At 39.8% G+C, this 22023-nt stretch overlaps 1 protein-coding gene across 15 annotated transcripts in view; it reads left to right on the top strand.

Annotated features, from left to right (window-relative positions):
• LOC105487725 (NEDD4 binding protein 2) overlaps positions 1-22023 on the top strand; it is a 109449-nt gene that overhangs the window by 71533 nt on the left and 15893 nt on the right. For 13 of the 15 annotated variants that reach the window (XR_011621344.1, XM_071093697.1, XM_011751339.3 and 10 more), the window contains 5 exons: positions 2929-3047; positions 8077-8215; positions 12173-12361; positions 14844-15012; positions 21646-21769. Coding sequence is in view for 14 of the 15 variants with exons in the window: in XM_071093697.1 (XP_070949798.1) it covers positions 2929-3047; positions 8077-8215; positions 12173-12361; positions 14844-15012; positions 21646-21769 (740 nt within the window). In the remaining variant the exon portion in view is untranslated. Of the gene's footprint in view, positions 1-2928; positions 3048-8076; positions 8216-8686; positions 8815-12172; positions 12362-14843; positions 15013-21645; positions 21770-22023 lie in introns of those variants that run through there. The other 2 variants (XM_011751340.3, XM_011751346.3) reach the window with 2 other exon arrangements.

Raw genomic sequence — 22023 nt, 5'->3', positions numbered from 1 at the left:
TCTTTACAGTTCTAACCTCTCTTTAATATCTTGATGTAATAGTGAACAAATGAGCATCTTTTGACTTAACAACTTACTCTTTTTTTTTTTTTTTTTTTTTTGCTATCAGTGAGTTTTGCTTGTTTTTTTTTTTTTTTTTTTTTTGAGACAGAGTCTGGCTCTGTTACAGGCTGGAGTGCAGTGGCACCATCTCAGCTCACTGCAACTTTGCCTTTTGGGCTCAAGCCATCCTCCCACCTTAGCCTACCAAGTAGCTGGGACTACAGGTATGAGCCATGATGCTCTGCTAGTTTTTTTTGTTGTTGTTGTTTGTTTGTTTTGAGACAGAGTCTCGCTGTGTTGCTCAGGTTGGAGTGCAGTGGCACAATCTCGGCTCACTGCAATCTCCACCTCCCAAGTTCAAGCGATTCTCCTGCCTCAGCCTCCCAAGTAGAAGGGATTACAGGTGTCCGCCACCATGCCTGGCTAATTTTTGTATTTTTAGAAGAGATGGGGTTACACCATGTTGGCCAGGCTGGTCTCAAACTCCTGAGCTCAAGCAATTCACCTGCCTCGGCCTTCCAAAGTGCTGGGATTATAGGTATGAGCTACCACACCTGGCCTTTGCTTGTTTTTCTATAGATTGGATAATATAATAGAAGCTGGTTGGCTTTGTCCCAAGGATACCCACCTTTACATAGAGCCTCAGAAAGATAATTTTTTTCTTTCTTTCTTTTTTTCTCAAATAGAGATGAGGTCTTGCAATGTTGCCCAGGCTGGTCTCGAACTCCTGGCTTCAAGCAGCCCTTCTACCTTGGCCTTTCAAAGTGCTGGGATTATTAAGTGTAAACGACACTGCACCCAGCCAGATAATTTTCTGATGCTGTCCTCACTCTTTGTCCCCAAAGGAGAAATATACTTTGTATATATTTTTTAAAGCAAAAAATAGAAACTTTACACATAATATATGAATAGAATAATTAATTTTAAGATGATTAAGGTTACAAGGTTTTAGTTCATTGATGAAACCTCAGAATTTATAGTTTAGAAACTATGACCTGGTAGATTGGTAGAAAATCTGATTATTGAATTTTTTAGTAAGTTTAGATTACATGTGTATCTTAAGTAAAATGTGAAGTATTTTGAATTTTTTTTTTGGGGACTGGGTTTCACTCTATTGCCCATGCTGGAGTGTGCAGTGGCGCAATCTCCTGGGCTCAAGCAATCCTGTCACCTCAGCCCCTCAAGTAGCTGGGACCAGAAGCACACGTCACCACGCCTGGCTTATTTTTGTATTTTTAGTATAGATGGGGTTTTGCCATGTTGCCCAGGCTGGTCTCAAACTCCTGGGCTCAAGCGATCTGCCCACCTTGGCCTTCCAAAGTGTTAGGATTGTAGGCATGAGCCACTGCACCCAGCCAGAAATATTTTAAATTCTTCAGGTAGCTTGTTTCCATCACTCTTGTTATATGTTCAGCGTTATCACTCCTTTTTGCTTGTCATATTGTCACCTCTTGTGGTTCCTCTTTTATTGCTGTTTGGTGTTATAAATGGCCTCAGTATGGTTAAGCTTTAAAACAAATAACAATTCTACCTTTTTCCCAGATTATTTTAATTTGTTTATTTATTTATTTATTTATTTTTGATACAGGGTATCACTCTGTTGTCCAGCCTGGAGTGCAGTGACTTGATCCGAGCTCACTGTAGCCTTGACCTCCTGGGCTCAAGCCATCCTCCCACCTCAGCAGGGACTATAGGGACTTGCCATCACACCTGGCCAGTTTTTAAAAAACAATTTTATGTAGAGATAGAGTCTTGCAATGTTGTCAGGTTGGTCTTGAACTCCTGGGTTCAAAGAATCCTCCTACCTCAGCTATTGTAATTTTTAAATTTAGGAATTTTCAGTCATTTTATTGCCTTTGAAATTGTATAGGAAGTTATTTTTCAGACATCAGCATTTTTGTAGCAAACAAAATTATTTTGTTACATCACAGTGTTGACAAATTGCCACTTTAAGAATATTTATTATCATCTTAGGTTAGAATTAAAATAGCATATTTTTAGGAAAGTTCTTTTGGTCTGATAGTTTAGAGCAGATCCAAATATGAAATGTGAGTAATAATATAATTCTTATACAGTTATTTTGGAGTAAATATATTTGTGAAAAACTTATAAAATAATTGTGAATTCCAAGATTTTCTGTTAATCTGAATTTACAGCTTGTTTGTACACTGTAGTTTCTGCCCATTGAGGGAAATATGTTTTGAGGACGATGTTCACAGCATCACACAGTGTCACTTTTATGAGGACCCATGGGAGAAGTTTCTCTCAGGTCTCAGTACCAGAAAAATCTATATTTCTCCTGAGCCACTGGTTTGTTTTTATTTTATGGACACTGAGAATCTTTGTTTTCCCCTTTGCTTTGGCCATTAAGAGTCTCAGAACTAAATTTGTGGCCTGCCTTTTGCAATTGTACAGGATTTTGTGGCATGCATTGATATCTAATACTACTAGCCTTATCTTGTATTTTATCTTTATTTTCTCTTTCATTTATTTATATCCTGTTTATGTATGTGTGTGTATATATATACCTCTATATCTTCATCCTTTTAATGATTCAATGTGTTGGATATGCATGTGTGACAGTATGCATATATATATTTACATACACATGCCCACACATACATGTATATGTGGGATTTGTGTGTGTGTGTGTGTGCGTGTGTGTGTGTGTGTGTATTTTTGAGCAACTTCAAATACTTGGCAAAAAATGGGATATAAATAAATAGTGCAAGAGTACTCATATTACTAATTTCAGCCTTTAATCAGTAAAGAAAGTCTGTGATTGCTTTTCATCAGCAGTTTAGCAACAAGTTAACCGTGCCTTTGATGAGCGTTTCTAGTATTATGCATTTCATCTTGAAGATGATTTTTGTGTTTTTGTTTTAGAAAAGGGAGACCCTTATGTTTGAAAAAGATTGTGCCACTAAACTAAAGGAAAAGCAGCTCTTTAAGATCTTTCCAGCCATTAACCAAAATTTTCTGGTGGACATTTTCAAGGACCACAAGTGAGTGCTAGAAGGATTGTCTGTAGTTTCTACTCTGATATCACTGAAAGCATATGCCATGTTTATTTTTCTGATAACAAAAATAATACAGGTCTACAGTAGTCTCTCCTAATCTGTGGGTACTATTCCAAGACCCACAGTGGATGCATGAAACCATGAATATAACTGAACCCTACATATACCCTATATATACTATGTTTTTTTCCTGTAAATAAGAATTGATTTACAAATTAGGCACGGTAAAAATTTAACAACTATAGCTAACAATAAAATAGAACAGTTATAACAATATACTGTAATGTAAGTTATATAAACCTGGTCTCTTTCTCTGTGTCTCAAAATACAGTTGTCCTTCAGTATCTATGGGAGATTGGTTGCAGGACAGAAAATCTTTGCCTTTATTGTTTCTGAGTTTTATGTTTTATTTAGGGAGTCTGTTATGTCCCAGTATTATAAAAATTTTTCTTTATTATTTTAAATGTCTACCTTTTTATGTGTGTGGTATGAGGTAGAGATTTATAAATGAGCTAGAGATTTAACTTGTTTTTCCAAATGACTAACCAAATGAATGGGTCATCTTTGCCCCCCCACTTATATAAAACATAACCGGTAATACTTACTACATTCCCAAATACATACAAATACTTACTACATTCCCAAATACATTGTTAGATCCTGAGTTGCCACCACGTTGTTTTAATTATTGTAGTGTTATGTTTGGTATATCAGGAATGCTGTGGCTTGAAAAATGTATACTTTTGATCCTGTATTTTTCGTAAATTCTTCACAAGAGCTTGTTTTAAATAGATACTTTTTGAGAATCTATTAAAGATTTTGATCTTTAGTTTATTAATACATTTCATATCAATCACAATAATGGATTTCTGGAATAAAACCTACTTTACCTTCAGATTTTTTTTTTTTCTTCCTTTAATGCAGGTAGGAATTGATTTACTAATTCATTGGGATTTTTGCAATAGTAATGAAACGGCGTTGGTCTGTGATTTTTTTTTTTTTTCTGTTCCTGGGCTATTTTCGTCAGATTTTGGTTTCAGTGTTTTATTTGGTGTCAGCCTTAATAAAATAAACTGGCAGACCGCCATTTTTCTCTCTGCTATGGAAAGTTTAAAGAACTTGGTACCTTGAAGGTTCTGGGCTTGTACCTTCTCAGAGAGAGAATCTTGGTTTATTGGTCAAAGTCTATTTTATGCTCTCTCATCATTTATTTTTACTGATATCTTTCTCTTAAAATTTGTTAGTATATTTTCAACTCTGGTTAGTTTATTTCCCTTCAGTCTTTAATAACATACATTTAAGGTGTGAATTTTTCTCTATATGTTGTTCTGATTTTGATATATATTTTAATTTTCATTATTTTCTAAATCTCAGATTTTAGTTTGAATTTCTATTTACCCTGGAATTTCTTTCTTTTTTTTTTTTGAGACAGTCTCACTTTGTCTCCCAGGCTGGAGTGCAGTGGTGCCATCACAGCTCACTGCAGCCTCCACCTCCCAGGTTCAAGTGATTCTCCTGCCTCAGCCTGCTGAGTAGCAGGGATTACAGGCGTGTGCCACTATGCCCGGCTGAGTTTTGTATTTTTAGTAGAGACAGGGTTTCACCGTGTTGGCCAGGCTGGTCTCGAATTCTTGACCTCAGGTGATCCACCCACCTTTGCCTCCCAGAGTGCTGGGATTACAGGTGTGAGCCACCTCACCCGGCCAATTATTAAGGCATATAAAAACATGAGTGAATTTTATGTTTAGACTTGGACCCCATTCCCAAGATACCTCATTATGTATATACAGATATTCCAAAATTTGGAAAAATTTGAAATCTCAGCCACTTCTGATCCCAAGTGTTTCGGATGAGGAGTAGTCAACGTATACTTTTTTGTGTGTGTGCGTTTGTGTGAGACAGGGTCTTGCTGTTGCTGAGCCTGGAGTATAGTAGCACGATCTTGGCTCATTACATCCTTGACCTCCTGAGTTCAAGTGATCCTCCCACCTCTGCCTCCCAAGTAGCTGGGACTACAGGCACGTGCCACCACACCTGGCTAGTTTTTGTATATTTTTTGTAGAGATGGAGTTTCACCATGTTGCCCAGGCTGGTCTTGAACTCCTGAGCTCAAGGGATTCTCCCCGCTTGGCCTCCCAAAGTTCTGGGATTACAGGTGTGAACCACTGTGCCCAGTGCAGTCTGTACTTAAGAATATTTATTCTCTGCTGAGTGTGCAGAGTTCTAAATATGTCACCTAAATCAAATCTTTAAAGGTAGTATTCCAATCCCTAATTTTCTTATTTATTTTTGCTACCTAACTTGCTGTTTTCTGAAAGTTTTGTGTTAAAATCTCCCAGATGCCGGAGGGTGATGCTAGCATATGGCCATTCCTGTTCTATGAGTACCTAGGGCAAGAGGCCTGAGGTGAAATAGCTCAGAGTTGTGCTTCCCCAGGCAAAGGAGGGGGCTGGGTGTGTCCTTTCTGGGGATAGCCAGTGATTGGTCAGCCAGGACCCTCATGTTAGGTGGCTGATTGCCTCTATTTATGTCTGCCAAAGACTGGCTGATTCTCTCAGCTAGCAGTAGGTGCAACTTCATCCTGGTAAGAAGGGTACGTAGGCTCAGTTACTACAGTATGTGCTTGAGGTGTAATCTTCTAGGGCTGTTTGCGTCAAACAGCGTCAGGGCTGGAGACTGACTTCCAGCAGGTGGGTGATTTTAAGGCCTAGAAAGGATGTGGATAATTGTTGATAGCATCCAGCCCCTAGATACTGATATCCTTTGTGTTGAGCATGTCTGAGGCAACAAGATGAGAGGGGAAGTGGAACTGGTAGTTGCACATGGCTTCCCTTCAAGGGTTGTCTTTAATAAATTGAAGAATAGCAAAACATCACATTATTTTGGATAATTAGTTTACCTCCTTCCTTCCTTCCTTCCTTCCTTCCTTCCTTCCTTCCTTCCTTCCTTCCTTCCTTCCTTCCTTCCTTCCTTCCTTCCTTCCTTCCTCCCTCCCTCCCTCCCTCCCTCCCTCCCTCCCTCCCTCCCTTCCTTCCCCGTTCCCTCCCTCTCTCCCTCTCTCTCTCTCTTTCTTTCTTTTTTTCTGACAGAGTTTTGCTCTTGTTGTTCAGGCTGGAGTGCAGTGGCACCATCTCGGCTCCCTGCAACCTCTGCCTCCTGGGTTCAGGCATTTCTCCTGCCTCAGCCTCCCAAGTAGTTGGGATTACAGGTGCCCGACACCATGTAATTTTTTTTTGTATTTTTAGTAGAGACAGGGTTTCACCATGTTGGCCAGGCTCATCTCGAACTCCTGACCTCAGGTGATCCACCTGCCTTGGCCTCCCAAAGTGCTGCAATTACAGGCGTGAGCCTGGCCTAGTTAACCAAACTTCAAAAAATACTCGTATGTGGTCAGTTCCTCAGTATCTGGCCAATGGAAGAGGTGAGAGACATAAATAGTGTGAAATACTGAGCAGCACACTAAAATGTTGTGAAATACTGAGAAGCATATACTTTTTTTGAATTATTTTCTTTAGATATTGGAACGTGAGTGTATCAGACATTTGTCGATTTGTAGAATTTCATTCTACAGATAATATAGTATCACCCTCAAGATATGACTGAGTAATGCAGGGATGAGAGGTAGGGTAGTGCTTTACTTTTTCTTTTCTGTATCCCTGCTTAGAATTTGACTAAAATCCCGTGGTAAAAGTAAACTTAGAATTTGACACAATACAAATGTCAGCTTAAAGGTCTATTGTCTGTGTTTGATGTTTGAAGGAAACCAAGTGTGAATCCAACAAAGGATTTAAGAATAGGTGATAAGGCCGTGCATGGTGCCTCACGCCTGTAATCCCAGCACTTTGGGAGGCCAAGGTGGGCGGATCATGAGGTCAGGAGATCGAGATCATCCTGCCTAACATGGTGAAACCCCATCTGTACTAAAAATACAAAAAATTAGCCGGGTGTGGTGGTGGGCGCCTGTGGTCCCAGCTACTCGGAACGCTGAGGCAGGAGAATGACATGAACCCGGGAGGCAGAGCTTGCAGTGAGCTGAGATCACACCACTGCCTGGGTGACAGAGCGAGACTCTGTCTCGGAAAAAAAAAAAAAATAGGTGATAAAATGAAAGAAAGATTTGTTGTGGTTAATCTGCCTGGAACAAAGGATTAGAAATTGAATTATCTATTTTTTTTTTTTTTTTTGAGATGAAGTCTCTTTCTGTTGCCCAGGCTGGAGTGCAGTAGCACGATCTCAGCTCACTGCAACCTCTGCCTTCTGGCTTCAAGCGATTCTTGTGCCTGTCAGCCTCCCAAGATTACAGGTGCATGTCACCACACCTGGCTAATTTTTGTATTTTTTGTAGAGATGGTGTTTCGCCATGTTGGCCAGGCTAGTCTAGAACTCCTGACCTCAAGTGATCCACCCGCCTTGGCCTCCCAAAGTGCTGGGATTACAGGCGTGAGCTACCACACCCGGCTGAATTACCAATGTACTATCTTTTGGCATTCGTTTTTTGAAAATTAGCTTTTGAGAACCTACTGCTTGATAGTTTCCTTCTGATTATTCTTTTTTTTTTTTTTTGAGACGGAGTCTCCCTCTGTCACCCAGGCTGGAGTGCAGTGGCCGGATCTCAGCTCACTGCAAGCTCCGCCTCCCGGGTTCACGCCATTCTCCTGCCTCAGCCTCCCGAGTAGCTGGGACTACAGGCGCCTGCCACCTCGCCAGGCTAAGTTTTTGTATTTTTAGTAGAGACGGGGTTTCACTGTGTTACCCAGGATGGTCTCGATCTCCTGACCTTGTGATCCGCCCGTCTCGGCCTCCCAAAGTGCTGGGATTACAGGCTTGAGCCACCGCGCCCGGCCCCTTCTGATTATTCTTGATTTTTTTTTGAGATATACCATGAGCATTTAATTTCAAGGTTGAAAACTTAAAAGTAAGCCAGTTTTTCATATTCTTGTAAGACGTTTGAAGATTGCTTGTGTTAATGTCTTCACATAACTTATTTTCATTTATTGACATTATGTTTCTACAGCTATTCATTAGAACACACAGTGCAATTTCTTAACTGTGTTCTTGAAGGGGACCCTGTAAAAACAGTTGTAGCCCAAGAGTTTGTTCACCAAAATGAGAATGTCACATCTCATACTGGCCAGAAGTCTAAAGAGAAAAAGGTATGGAGTTACTAATTTTTTTTCTATAAGGGTAGATAATTGCATATAAAAATGTAATTGGTTCATTGAGTATAATAATTTAATGATTATTTCTCACCATTTTGACTAGACTGGAAATTTAACCACCAGTGGCATATTTGGCTTATAATATTTGTGCACTCAAAATAATGAATTTATAGCTGATGCTTTTTTTCGTGTGCATGAAAAACAGGCACTTGAATTTCTGCAACTTCTGTATACTCTGACACAGTAGAGTATGAGGTTTAATTGAATAGCAGTAATATGATGGGTCTTAAATATAAACATGTGGGCAGAAATATTTAGCCTTTTGGGAAAGTGCCAAATTTTTTCCCTAAGTGGCTCCTCCATTTTATATTTCCACTAGAGTTGTATGAGGGTTACAATTTCTCCACATCCTCACTGACACGTATTATTATTTAACACCTGTCTTTTTTATTATAACCATTGTAGTGAGTGGGAATACCCAGGATTTGTTTTAAGAATACCCAGGATTTGGTTTAATCAGATGTGGTAAGACGTGGAGACATGGAAGTGTCAGAAAGGAAGTTTATCATACTCACAGAGTTCTGGAAAAAGGAGGTATGGATTGCTACCCAAGGCCACATGGGGAGCCAACAGGATTGGTCAGGAGGCAGAAGGAGTAGGGGGAAATGTGGGCAAAAGCCTGTATTTTGGTTTCTATGGGAAGGAATCGGTAAGGTAGGGTAAGCAGGTTTAGGATTAGCTAGTTTAAATAATTTCAGTAGGCTCTGGGGCATAGGGACTTCTCCTGGTTGTCTGGTACTTGGGGCAGGTGGATAGTGCCCGGAGTGGGAGAACCCCATTAAAGGAGGAAGTTGGAGGCATAGATTCCTGATTGGTTGGTTTGCAAATGAAAGGCATGCTCCCAGACAGGTGTTTGTTATCTCTAGGAATTAGCTAAACCTGAGGAGGTGGTGAGAGTGGATGGAGATGAGGGGGCAGAGGGAGCAGCCTCTCTAGTGTCTCGAAGGCTGCAAAAATGCCATGGTTAATACAGAAGTGGTATCTTATTGTGGTTTTGATTTGCATTTCCTTGATGACCGTTGATGTTGAGCATCTTTTTATGTGCTATTGGTCATTTGTATACCTTTGGAGGAATGTCTGTTCATATCCTTTGCCTATTTTTAAATTGGGTTATTTGTCTTTATTGTTGAGTTGTAAGTGTTCTTTATATATTCTAGATACAAGTCCCCAATCAGACATGTGATTTGCAGATATTCTGTCCTGTCCATAGGTTGCTTTTTCACTCTGTTGTTTCTGTTGTGACACTGAAGTCTTTTAAATTTGATGTAATCTAGTTTGTCTACTTTTGCTATGTTGCCTGTGCTTCATTGCCAAATCCAATCTTATGAACTTTCCTCCTGTATTTTCTCTAGGAGTCATAGTTTCAGGCCTTTCATTTAGATCTTTAATCCATTTTGAGTTAATTTTTGTATATGTAGTGAGAGAGAAGTTCAAGTTGATTCTTTCGCATGTGGATATCCAGTTGTTTTGTACCATTTGTTGCAAAGACTGTTCTTTTCCCATTGAATTTTCTTGGCACTCTTGTTGAAAATGAATTCACCATAATTGTAAGGATTTATTGTTGTACTCCTAATTCTATTCCATTGATCTGTATGTCTATCCTATTGCCAGTACCACTTATCTTGATTACTGTGGCTTCTTGATTACTGTGGCTTTCTAGTAAGTTTTGAAATTGGGAAGTGTGAGTCTTCCAACTATGTTCTTTTTTTTTTTTTTTTTTAAGAGATTTTGGCTATTCTGGTGCCCTTGGATTTCCATGTGAATTTTAGGATTAGTTTGTGAATTTCTGCACAGAAGCCAGCTAGAATTTTGATGGGGTTTGTGTTGAATATGTAGACCAATTTGAGGAGTATTGCCAATTAACAATATTAAATCTTTCAACTCATGAAATGGAGTATCTTTCAGTTTATTTAGGTCTTCTTTAATTTCCTTCAACAATGTGTTATAGTTTTCAGAGTATAAATTTTGCACATCTTTTGTTAAATTTATTTCTAAATACAGTATTTTATTCTTTTTCATGCTATTATAAATGTAAATGGAATTATTTCTTTTGTTTGTTTTCTTTCTGGTCTGGAATTACGCCCTTTTTAAAAATTTACTTTATTTTTTGATATTACTTTTAAATTAAAAAGAGATGAGGGTCTTGCTATGTTGCCCAGACTGGGTTCAACTCCTGGGCTCAAGCAATCCGCCCACCTCAGCCTCCCAAAGTGCTAGGATTACAGGCTTGAGCCACCGCACCTGGCCTGGAATTATTCATTAATTTTATTTTTGGATTGTTTATTACAAGTACATAGACATGCAGTTGTGTTTTTTGTATTAATTTTGTATCAGCATTAGGCTTTTTTTTTTTTGAGTCAGAGTCTCACTCTGTTGCCCAGGCTAGAGTGCAGTGGTGTGATCTCAGCTCACTGCAACCTCTGCCCTCTGAGTTCAAGCGATTCTCCTGCCTCAGCCTCCTGAGTAGCTGGGATTACAGGTGCCTGCCACCGCGCCAAGCTAATTTTTTGTATTTTTAGTAGAGATGGGGTTTTACCATCTTGGCCAGGCTGGTCGTGAACTCCTGACCTCATGATCCACCTGCCTCGGCTTCCCAAAGTGGTGGGATTACATGCGTGAGCCCCCACGCCTGGCCTAGCATTAGGCTTTTTTTTTTTTTAACAGAATTTTTTTCTTTTTTTTTTCTTTGAGACAAGTGTCTTGCTGTGTCACTCAGGCTGGAGTGCAGTGGCAGGATCACATCTCAAGTGATCCTCCCATCTCCCCCTCCTGAGTAGCTGGGACTACAGGCACGAACCACCACACCTGCTAATTTTTGTATTTTTTGTAGAGGTGGGATTTTGGTTGCCTAAGCTGATCTCGAACTTCTGGGCTCAAGTGATCCACCTCGGCCTCCCAAAGTGCTGGGATTACAGGTGTGAGCCACCACGCCCAGCCTTATTTTTAAATTTTATTTTATTTTACAGAAACTTATCATCCTGCAGTTCTTATTAATAAAACCCCTCAGGGGTAAATTATATGCTCCCTTTTTTCTTTGAATGTTTCATTGTCAGTCAGTTGGTATTTAGGACTTAGGTAATTTTGATTTTCATTTGATCTGTTAGTGCTACCACCGATGCCTTTGCCCAACTGGAAAATATGCCGCTGTCATGGATAGATAGATGCAGTATATTATAAAATGCAGAGAGTGTACACAAGATGATTATGAGACCTTATGGGCCAAATTGGCAGTGAAGTTACTTCTCCCTCCTGATAATATGCAAGGCACTGTGAGTCATTATGGTAATAGGGGGTGGTAAGAAGGTGTGCTTGCTCAAAGTGGGAGATGATTGGAAATGTAATCAGAAAGAGAGTTTTTGTGAGTTATGTAAACGTTGGCCAAAATGTAAACTTTAAGTTATTCTGGGAATTATTTTTGCACTTATTCTCTTAAATTATCATCTTTAGTTTCAAAACTCAGACCACCAGTGAACAATTTTCTATTGCTTTGGTTCCTTTGAGTCATGATCCTCCCCTCCCTGGCGCTGGTGGCGACGGCTGGAGTTGGGCTGGGGGCGACCGGATGGTGGCTTTACCTCCATTTTCAGACCGGATTTGCCTCTTCCAACTCAGAGTTTAATATCCCTAATTGTATTTTGATAATTTTAGAGAACTCTTCAACATCTCCTAAGAGTGGTTAAAGAAAGGGTAACCTTAATGGCATAAAAAAGTTAATGATAGTCTATAAAATGCCTGACTTATAAGGTAGACACCAGGGAGAATCTGTTTCCTGAGGAGAGAGATGAAAATATACGAGAGCCCAGTTTTCACATGCGTTTTGTGAAGGTGTAAAGCGTGAGTTTTTTTTTTTTAACTTTCTGTGTGTGTTACTTATTGTTTAATATCTTATAGCCAAAGAAATTAAAAGAGACTGAGGAAACACCAAGCGAACTGTCTTTCCAGGACTTTGAGTACCCAGACTATGATGACTACAGAGCAGAGGCTTTCCTTCACCAGCAGAAGAGGATGGAGTGCTACAGCAAGGCCAAAGAAGCATATCGGATAGGGAAGAAAAATGTCGCCACCTTTTATGCCCAGCAGGTAAAGTGGAAAAATGTTTATATATTTTTTGTTTGTTAGTTATAATAACTAAATAATCTTGAAGCAGATAACACCCATATTGTGACTAGATTAAGTTATTCTGAGGAACGTAGTAGTTGTATAAGTGACATAAATAAGGTATCCTAAGAAATGTATGGTTCTGAGAATTTCATCTGCTGTTTTGAGCATGTGAAATGCTCAGTTTCTGTGGTTGTTTTGCATTTACTGCTTATGTGAATTACGGTTTGTTCTGACAGTCACTATTTCTGGCAGCAGAATATTAATATTGGCCATCTCAATGAGATTAAAGGGATTTTGTGCCTTCTATGATGTTTGAATTTTTAGTAATATATCACTTTCATAGTAGAAAAATAACATTAAATTTTTTAGGGAAGTAAAATTTCTTTTCTTTTTTTTTTGTGAGATGGAGTCTCGCTCTGTCGCCCAGGCTGGAGTGCAGTGGCTGGATCTCAGCTCACTGCAGCCTCCGCCTCCCGGGTTTACGCCATTCTCCTGCCTCAGCCTCCCGAGTAGCTGGGACTACAGGTGCCCGCCACCTCGCCCTGCTAGTTTTTTGTATTTTTTAGTAGAGACGGGATTTCACCGTGTTAGCCAGGATGGTCTCGATCTCCTGACCTTGTGATCCGCCCATCTTGGCCTCCCAAAGTGCTGGGATTACAGGCTTGAGCCACTGTGCCTGGCCGGGGAAGTAAAATTTCTACTTGGGCTCATGTAACATGGTATTTATAAGGAACCTGCTTTTCTTTTCTTTTCCTCCCCTCCCCTCTCCTTTCCTTTCTTTTCTTTCTTTTCTTTCTTTCTTTTTTGTAAGGTCTTGCTTTGTTGCCCAGGCTTGGAGTATAGTGATGCAATCTCAGCTCACTGTAGCCTTGCCCTCCTGGGCTCAGGTGGTCCTCCCATGTCAGCCTCCCAAATAGCTGGGACTACAGGCACGCGCCACCATGCCCAGCTTATTTTTGTATGGGGTCTTACCATGTTGTCCAGCCTGGTTGCGAACTCCTGAGCTCAAGCAATCCTCCCATCTCAGCCTCTCAAAGTGCTGGGATTACAAGTGCGAGGTACCACTTCCAGCCAGGAATCTGCTTAACTTTTTATGTTTGCGTTTCCATATGGGTTACTTCTTTGTGATTGAGCAGAGAAGAGTATCAGACTGCTATAGGCCTGCGAACCCTAACAGTAGTCCTTGGGGGATAGCTTCTGGGGTAACTACAAGATGTTGAAAGTGAACGCCAAGACGAGACCTAGCATTATCAAAGGATACACAAATAATAAACCAGTGGTTCCTTCTTGAGATAGTGTATTAGAGTTCTCTAGAGAGACAGACCAGTGGGATATATGAAAGAGAATTTATTAGGGGGAATTGGCTTTCACAGTCACAGAGATGGAGTAGTCTCTTAATAGGCCAGCTGTAAGCTAGAGAACCAAAGAATTCGATAGCCTGGCTTAAAGCCAGCAGTGTAGCACAGTCGAAGTTCAAAGCCTCAGAACCAGGGATACTGACTGCAGCCCCCAGTCCAGGGCCAAAGGCTCAAGAGCCGCCGAGAGGTAGCTGGTGCAGGTCCCACAGTCTAAAAGCTGAAGAATGTGGCTGGTGCAGGTCCCACAGTCTAAAAGCTGAAGAATGTAGAGTCTGAATTCCAAAGGCAGGAGGAGAACATCTGCCTGTTTGTCCTAGCCAGCCCCCAGCTGCCCACATGGTTGGTGCCTGCCCACAGGGAGGGGAGGTCTTCTTTCTATCCACTGACACTCAAGTCAGTCTTCTCTGGAAACATCCTCACAGACACACCCAGAAACAGTGCTTCACCGGCCATCTAGGTATCCCTCAGTCCAGTCAAATTGATACCTAAAATTAACTGTCTCATATGGGGGATCGTGTTAAGTTTCCCACTTTTACGACTTTTGGTTCAGAAAATGTTAGAAAGAATGACTCAGTAGTTTAAGGATTACATTATTTTTTATTTTTATTTTTGTTTTTATTTTTTGAGACGGAGTCTTGCTGTGTCTCCCAGGCTGGAGTTCAGTGGCGCGATCTCGGCTCACTGCAAGTTCCGCCTCCCGAGTTCACGCCATTCTCCCACCTCAGCCTCTGAGTAGCTGGGACTACAGGCGCCCGCCACCACGCCCGGCTAGTTTTTTTGTATTTTTAGTAGACACGGGGTTTCACCATGTTAGCCAGGATGGTCTCGATCTCCTGACCTCGTGATCCACCCGCCTCGGCCTCCCAAAGTGCTGAGATCACAGGCTTGAGCCACCGCGCCCGGCCAGGACTACATTATTAATTCACTGAAATTTACCTAAATTTTGGTGTATTCTTATATATTAAACTCATTGCATTATTTAAGATTTTAGATTTATTATTCCCTTTTTTTCCCCCTGTCTTTTATTTGGGGCACTGTTAACTTCCTCATCACCCAAGTAGCAAATATCAAAAGTGTCCCTTGGTGATGTGTTTATGATTTAGGGTACTCTTCATGAGCAGAAGATGAAAGAAGCCAATCACCTTGCTGCCATAGAGATCTTTGAGAAAGTCAACGCCTCGCTGCTGCCACAGAATGTTTTAGACCTCCATGGACTGCATGTGGATGAAGCTCTAGAACATTTGATGAGAGTTTTAGAGAAGAAGACTGAAGGTAGGACTGTGGAAATCACAAGTTTTCAATAGAATATATGTCTTTGCTTGTATTGGTATAACTTGCAAATTCAGGAGAGTCTGAATATGCAGGCTGAGAATATCTGTGCAACATTTGTAAATGTTTGTGTTATTCTTCAAGGATTCTCACTGGTATGATGATTAATATTTTCTTCATTTGTATTCCTGTGTTGTATTTATTAGAGGGAGGGCATGGTGTAATCTGTGAATCCTCTCTGTGACTTATAAATGAGACCTTTCAGGAATATTACATATCTTTGTCCAATAGACATTTATTAAACTTAATAGATATTTCTTGGATTTCACTTTTTCAGTAGATGTTTGATAAAATACAGAAGATGTAAATAAGGTAATAGGATACTCCTGCCTCAGTAGTTTTTTTTTTTTTGGTTTCTTTTTTTGAGACATAATCTCACTTTGTTGCCCAGGCTGGAGTGCAGTGGTGCCATCTTGGCTCACTGCAACCTCTGTCTCCCGGGTTCAAGCCATTCTTGTGCCTCAGCCTCCCAAGTAGCTGGGATTACAGGCAGGTGCCACCATATCCAGTTAATTTTTGTATTTTTACTGGAGACGGGGTTTTGCCATGTTGGCCAGGCTGGTTGTTGAACTCCTGGCCTCAAGTGATCCACCTTCCTTGGCTTTGCAAAGTAAGCTACTGCACCTGGCCTGACCCTAGTATTTTTTTTTTTTTTTTTTTGGAGACAGAGTCTCGCTCTGTCGCCCAGGCTTGAGTGCGATAGTGTGATCTTGGCTCACTGCAAGCTCCGCCTCCTGGTTTCACACCATTCTCCTGCCTCAGCCTTCCGAGTAACTGGGACTACAGGTGCCCACCACCACGCCCGGCTAATTTTTTTGTATTTTTAGTAGAGTCGGGGTTTCACCATGTTAGCCAGGATGGTGTCAATCTCCTGACCTGGTGATCCACCCGCCTTGGCCTCCCAAAGTGCTGGGATTACAAGTGTGAGCCACCACGCTCAGCCTGACCCCAGTAGTTTTTAAATTGAATTTTAGAAATCTTGGAGAAAATCTAGAAAACAATAAAGATTAGAAAAGAGGAACTTTAAGAACCGTTTAAATGCATTATTATTTAGTCCAGAGAGAAGAAAACTCTTCAAATATATAGAAGTGTCGTGAGAGAATATTCTCTCTATAGAGGTTGAATTAATCGTGTTTTGCTCAATGAATATTTGGTTATCTTCTGTATTCTAGGCATCAAGGATAAGGTAGTGAAAAAGACACACAGTCCTTGTCTTTATTGGAGTTTATTGTCTAGTGGGGTATACCATCTAGTAGGGTAGATAACAGTGACCAAATAGTTACATAAGTAATTAGCATTGTGATATGAAAATACAAGTTGTGGCCGGGCTCGGTGGCTCACGCCTGTAATCCCAACACTTGGGAGGCCGAGGCAGGTGGATCACCTGAGGTCTGGAGTTTGAGACCAGCCTGGCCAACATGGTGAAACTCCATCTCTACTAAAAATACAAAAATTATCCAGGCATGGTAGCATGCACCTGTAATCCCAGCCACTTGGGAGGCTGAGGCAGGGAGAATTACTCTGTAGGCAGAGGTTGCAGTGAGCCGAGATCGGACCCCTGCCCTCCAGCCTGGGCAACAGAGTGAGACTCTTTCTCTAAACAAATAAATAAATGAATAAATAAAATAAGAAAATACAAGTTGTATTTAGAATAAATTCTAAAATCCCTACGTAATGTCTCTTGCTTACCTCTCCAGTCTCATCCTGTGTTTTTTCCTCCTTTTCTGTGTATTTAACTACACTGTCAGTCTTGACCCCCGTACTAGTTAGACTCCCTGTTCATAACTTCTGACAGTACTTCTGCCTCTCACAATGTTTATAAAAAGCTTTTTGTATAAGTGGTTATTAAATGTCTGTCTTTTTGGCCAAGAATTGAGCCAGTGATGATCATGTTTTTTCTTCAACACTCAAAAAGTTTTTGAATAAATGACTAAATAATGGTAGGTATTACTCTCATTTTTTTTTTTTTGACAAATAAGATTGTTTATATTGAAAGTATGCAATGTGATGATTTGATAAATGTACACATTGTGAAGTGATTACCACAATGAAGTGCTTTAGCACATACATCACCTATTATTGTTACCATTTTGTTTGTGTGGGATGAGAACACTTATGACTTACTCTCATAGCAAATTTCAAGTATATGATATAGTGCTATTAAATATAATTACCATGCCACACATTAACTCAGCAGAATGTATTCTTTTTAGAACTGAAAGCTTGTACCCTTTGACCAGCATTTCATTTCCTCCTGTCTATTCTGGCACCTGGCAACTACCATTCTATTTTGTTTCTATGTGTTTGGCTTTTTTAGGTTCCACATGTAAGTGAGATCATACAGATTTGTCTTTCTGTGTCTGGCTTATTTCACTTAGTATAATGCCCTCCAGCCACATCTGTATTGTTGCAAATGGCAGGATTTTCCCCTTTTAAAAATTTTTTAAATTAAATTTTTATTAATTTTTATTTAAAAGAAATAGGAGGTCTCAATGTGTTGCCTAAACTGGTCTCGAACTCCTGGGCTCAAGTGATCCTCCCGCCTTGGCCTTCCAAAGTGCTGAGATTACGGATGTGAGCCACCACGCCTGGCCTGAGCCACTGTGCCTGGTCCCCTTTTTATTGTTGAATAATATTCCATTGTGTCTGTATCACATTTTTTAAATCAATTTATCCATTGATGGACAATTAGGTTGTTTCACTCCAGCCTGGATGACAGAGCGAGACTCTCTAAAAAAAAAAAAAAAAAAAAAATTGAAAAATTAAAAAATGAAATGGAAAGTAGTCAGTATTGTTAAGTATGTGGATAAATTGGAGCCCTCATATATTGCTAGTGTAGCCACTGTGGAAAATTTCACTAGTTGTTTGAAAGGTTAAACATATAATTAACCATATGACCCAGTAATTCTGCCCCTAAGTATGTACCCAAGAGAATTAAAAACACAATATGTCTTTACAGAAACTTGAATATGAATGTCTGCAACAGCCAAAAAGTGATAGTAACCTAAAAGTTCATTAACTGTTGAATAGAGAAACAAAATGTGGTAAATCCATACAATGAAATTTAATTTAGCCATGTGGAGAAATGAAGTGCTGATAAATGCTACAGCATGGATGGACCTTGTAAACATTATTCTTTGTGAAAGATGAAGGCAGATAAAAAGCCGTATGTTGTATGATTTCATTTTTACCAAATGTTCTGAGTATGTAAATCTAGAGAGACAAAAATTAGATTAGTGGTTGCTGGGACTGGAATGGTGAGAATATGGGCAGTGACTGCTACGAGGCACAGAATTTCTTTGTGAAATCATGGAATGTTCTGGAATTAGTGGTGGTGGTTGCACAACATGATGAATATGCTAAAAACCACTTAATTGCATATTTTAAAATGGTTAGTTTTATGTTAATTTTATCTCAATTTTAAAAATTGTAAGAATTAAAAAAGAATTAATAATTTGCCTCAAGGTAACACTTGGTCAGATCCAAGATGCAGATCCTTTCTGGAGGCCAAGCCCCATCTCTAGTGCATGCTTCCACCCGTGGTAACCTGTAGTTACTGTCAGTCACCACCAGGTGGCAGTATTGTTGAATAGAAATGAATCCAGTGGAAGATTTGTGGCTCTGACCTGCATTACTTTTTGTCGTAAGATTAAGAAATGTTAAAATCGGAGATGAATTTTTTTAAAAAGAGAGACATCTGGACCTTATGTCCCTTCTGATTGAAATATGCACTGCTACCTATGAATCATTTTTGCCCCCAAATCAAATGAGGAGCAGATCAAACCTTTAGAACTGACTACTGTTTTACAAGGATTTACAGGGGACAGAGGAACGTGTTAAACAACACCATGGGGATACACTCAGCAAAATCCAGATTGTGAAAATCTAGGACAGGCTGCGTGTGATGGCTCATGCCTGTTATTCCAGCACTTTGGAAGGCTGAGGCAGTCAGATCACTTGAGGTCAGGAGTTTGAGACCAGCCTGGCCAACATGGTGAAACCCCGTCTCCATTAATAATCCAAAAATATTAGCTGGGCCTGATGTCTCAGGCCTGTAATCTCAGCCACTCGGGAAACTGAGGCAGAAGAATCGTTTGAACCCAGGAGTTACAGGCTTCAGTGAACCGAGATCGTCCCACTGCACTTCATCCTGGGCAACAGAGTGAGACTCCATCTCAGAAAAAAACAAAACAAAAAAAAGGAAGTCTAGGATAAATGATCCAATTTTTTTCAATAAACTGTAAAGAAAAACACCAGGGGAGGGGAAACTTTGTTACTTAAGAAATATGTCAAATAGAATGTATAGACTTATTTCAAATCTTGATGCCAACGAATCACTGTAAAAACATATTTTTGAGATAATTGGGGGAAATTTTTGGAAATTAATGATATTAAGGGACTTTTATTAATTTTATAAGATATGATGGTGCCATTATAGTTACGCTTTTTTAAGGAGTCCTTATCTTTTATGAGGTACGTACTGAAATATTTGCAGTTGAAATAAATCTGGAGTGTGCTGAAAGATGAGTTAAACAGTTTTTTCAAAGGTGTTAAACAGCAAGAACAGCCTGTATTTGGGAAACTAAGCATATACATTAATTCATGCAACAAACATCTTTTGAACTCTTACTTGAGGCATGTGAGTCAACTAGAGAATATTTTCATAGCAATAAATGAACTATTAGCAGGTGATAATGGTAGAAATGATTGACCTAAGTGATAAGGAGAGCCATAGTGAAGAGCATGAGTTATGGTTAGAGATTTAGTTGGGCTTTTTCTGTAAGTAAAGTTTTTCTTTTTTTTTTTTTTTTTTTTGAGACAGAGTCTTGCTCTGTCACCCAGGCTGGAGTGTAGTGGCCGGATCTCAGCTCACTGCAAGCTCCGCCTCCCGGGTTTACGCCATTCTCCGGCCTCAGCCTCCCGAGTAGCTGGGACTACAGGCGCCCGCCACCTCGCCTGGCTAGTTTTTTGTATTTCTTAATAGAGACGGGGTTTCACTGTGTTAGCCAGGATGGTCTCGATCTCCTGACCTCGTGATCCGCCCGTCTTGGCCTCCCAAAGTGCTGGGATTACAGGCTTGAGCCACCGTGCCCGGCCAAGTTTTTCTTTTTGAGATGGGAGTCTGGCTCTGTTGCCCGGGCTGGAGTGCAGTTGGTTGTGACCTTGGTTCACTGCAACCTCCACCTCCCAGGTGCAACCCATCCTTCTAACTCAGCTTCCCAAGTAGCTGGGACTACAGGTGCATGCCACCAGGCCCTGTTAATTTTTATATTTTTAGTAGAGATGGGGTTTTGTCATGTTGCCCAGGCTGGTCTTGAACTCCTGAGCTCAAGTGGTCCACCTTCCTTAGTCTCCCAAAGTGCTGAGATTACTGGCGTGAGCCACTGTGCCTGGCCAAAGTAAACTTTTATATGTAATATAACATTCGTAAAGAACAGTGTCCAAAACTATAGGTATATAGTGCAAAAACTTTGTAAAAAGCTCGTAAAAAGGTTTTATACGATATACCTAGAATTTTGTGCACTGTGAATACCTTTGTGAAACTAGCACTCAGTTGAATTTTGAACAACATATTGCTTGAAGTAATGGATATGGATTAGAGATGGGGATCATAAACAGACAAGGAATTAGAAATGCAAGAGCAACATATTCTTTTAAAATTCCAGGCTGATACCATCTTGGAGATTTGATACTTGAAAAACCATTTGTTTGTATTCTATTGGCGTATTAGGACAATTTAATAAGCAGACTATGGAATGTTTATATTGTGTGTGTGTATTTTCAATTTATTAATTCATCTCATTGATAGTTTTTTTTTTGTTGTTGTTATTCTGCTACAGCTTTTATTAGTTTTCAGGATTTATATCCTTGATTTTCACAAGGTCATTTCCAAAGTGGAACTGCAGTATTTTAGGAGGCTGTGACTCCTTTGATGTTTTAAGAACTATCTATTAGAAAAAGTTTGTTAACAATTGATTATCTTTAACAGTAAGACTGCAATCTAGCTGTGATTAGTGGATTTGCTAATAGCTATTACTGGAAGATAATCTATAAACTAGTTGCCATCATTATCCCTTTTTCCTGATGAGAAAATAGGTACAAAAGAAACTTAAGTAACTTGTCCATGTTCACACAGTCATTTAGTGGCAGAGCTATGATTCCGAACAAAGCTTGATGGCTTTAGAATATTTAATTAACAGGGTTGTTGTAAAGATTCTTAGTTAATAAATATAAGCCACTTAAAGCAGTATTTGACTCCTTTTGTGTAGTAATTATTAGGTATCATTAATGTTATTATTGCCATTATCATTATTTCAGGGACAGAAATCTCTTTCCCCATAAAGGAAGAAGTCCCACTTAAATCTTTTGATGGATAGATTACAATGAGGCTATGTGTTTTAAAACACATTAATTTGGGGGCTTTTTGAGATAGCAAATCTATCTTACTGTTTTGAGATGGCAAACCCCAAAATCCTCTTGGAAACAATTTCATGTACTTGAGCAGCTAAGGTTTACCTTTTCTACTGAGAATGTAAGATAAATGAATTTTAACTCCCCTAATTTCTGTTGTAACAGAATTTAAGCAGAATGGTGGGAAGCCTTATTTGTCTGTGATTACGGGGAGAGGAAACCACAGCCAGGGAGGAGTTGCTCGCATCAAACCAGCTGTCATTAAGTACCTCATAAGCCATAGCTTCAGGTGAGTGTAGATTTCTGTTATTGATAATGGCAACTGCCCATATAGAGCTGTATCAGAGATTTCCGCGAGTATAGATTTCTGTTTTTGATAATAGCAGTAGCCCTCATATAGCTAGGTAAATAAACACTAATAGCATACTCAGAACAATCTGTTAAAATAGTTAACGAAATTTAATCATCTGATTTCAGCCACAGATTCATGCTTAAATTGTGATATAACTTTCCCTGCTGGATTTATGTTGTCTGGTAAACCAG

The sequence above is a fragment of the Macaca nemestrina genome, chromosome 3 (assembly GCF_043159975.1).
Source record: "Macaca nemestrina isolate mMacNem1 chromosome 3, mMacNem.hap1, whole genome shotgun sequence".
NCBI classification, from domain to species: domain Eukaryota; kingdom Metazoa; phylum Chordata; class Mammalia; order Primates; family Cercopithecidae; genus Macaca; species Macaca nemestrina.
The sequence above is the reverse complement of the archived record's forward strand: the minus strand, read 5'-3'. Positions and strand labels throughout refer to the sequence as shown.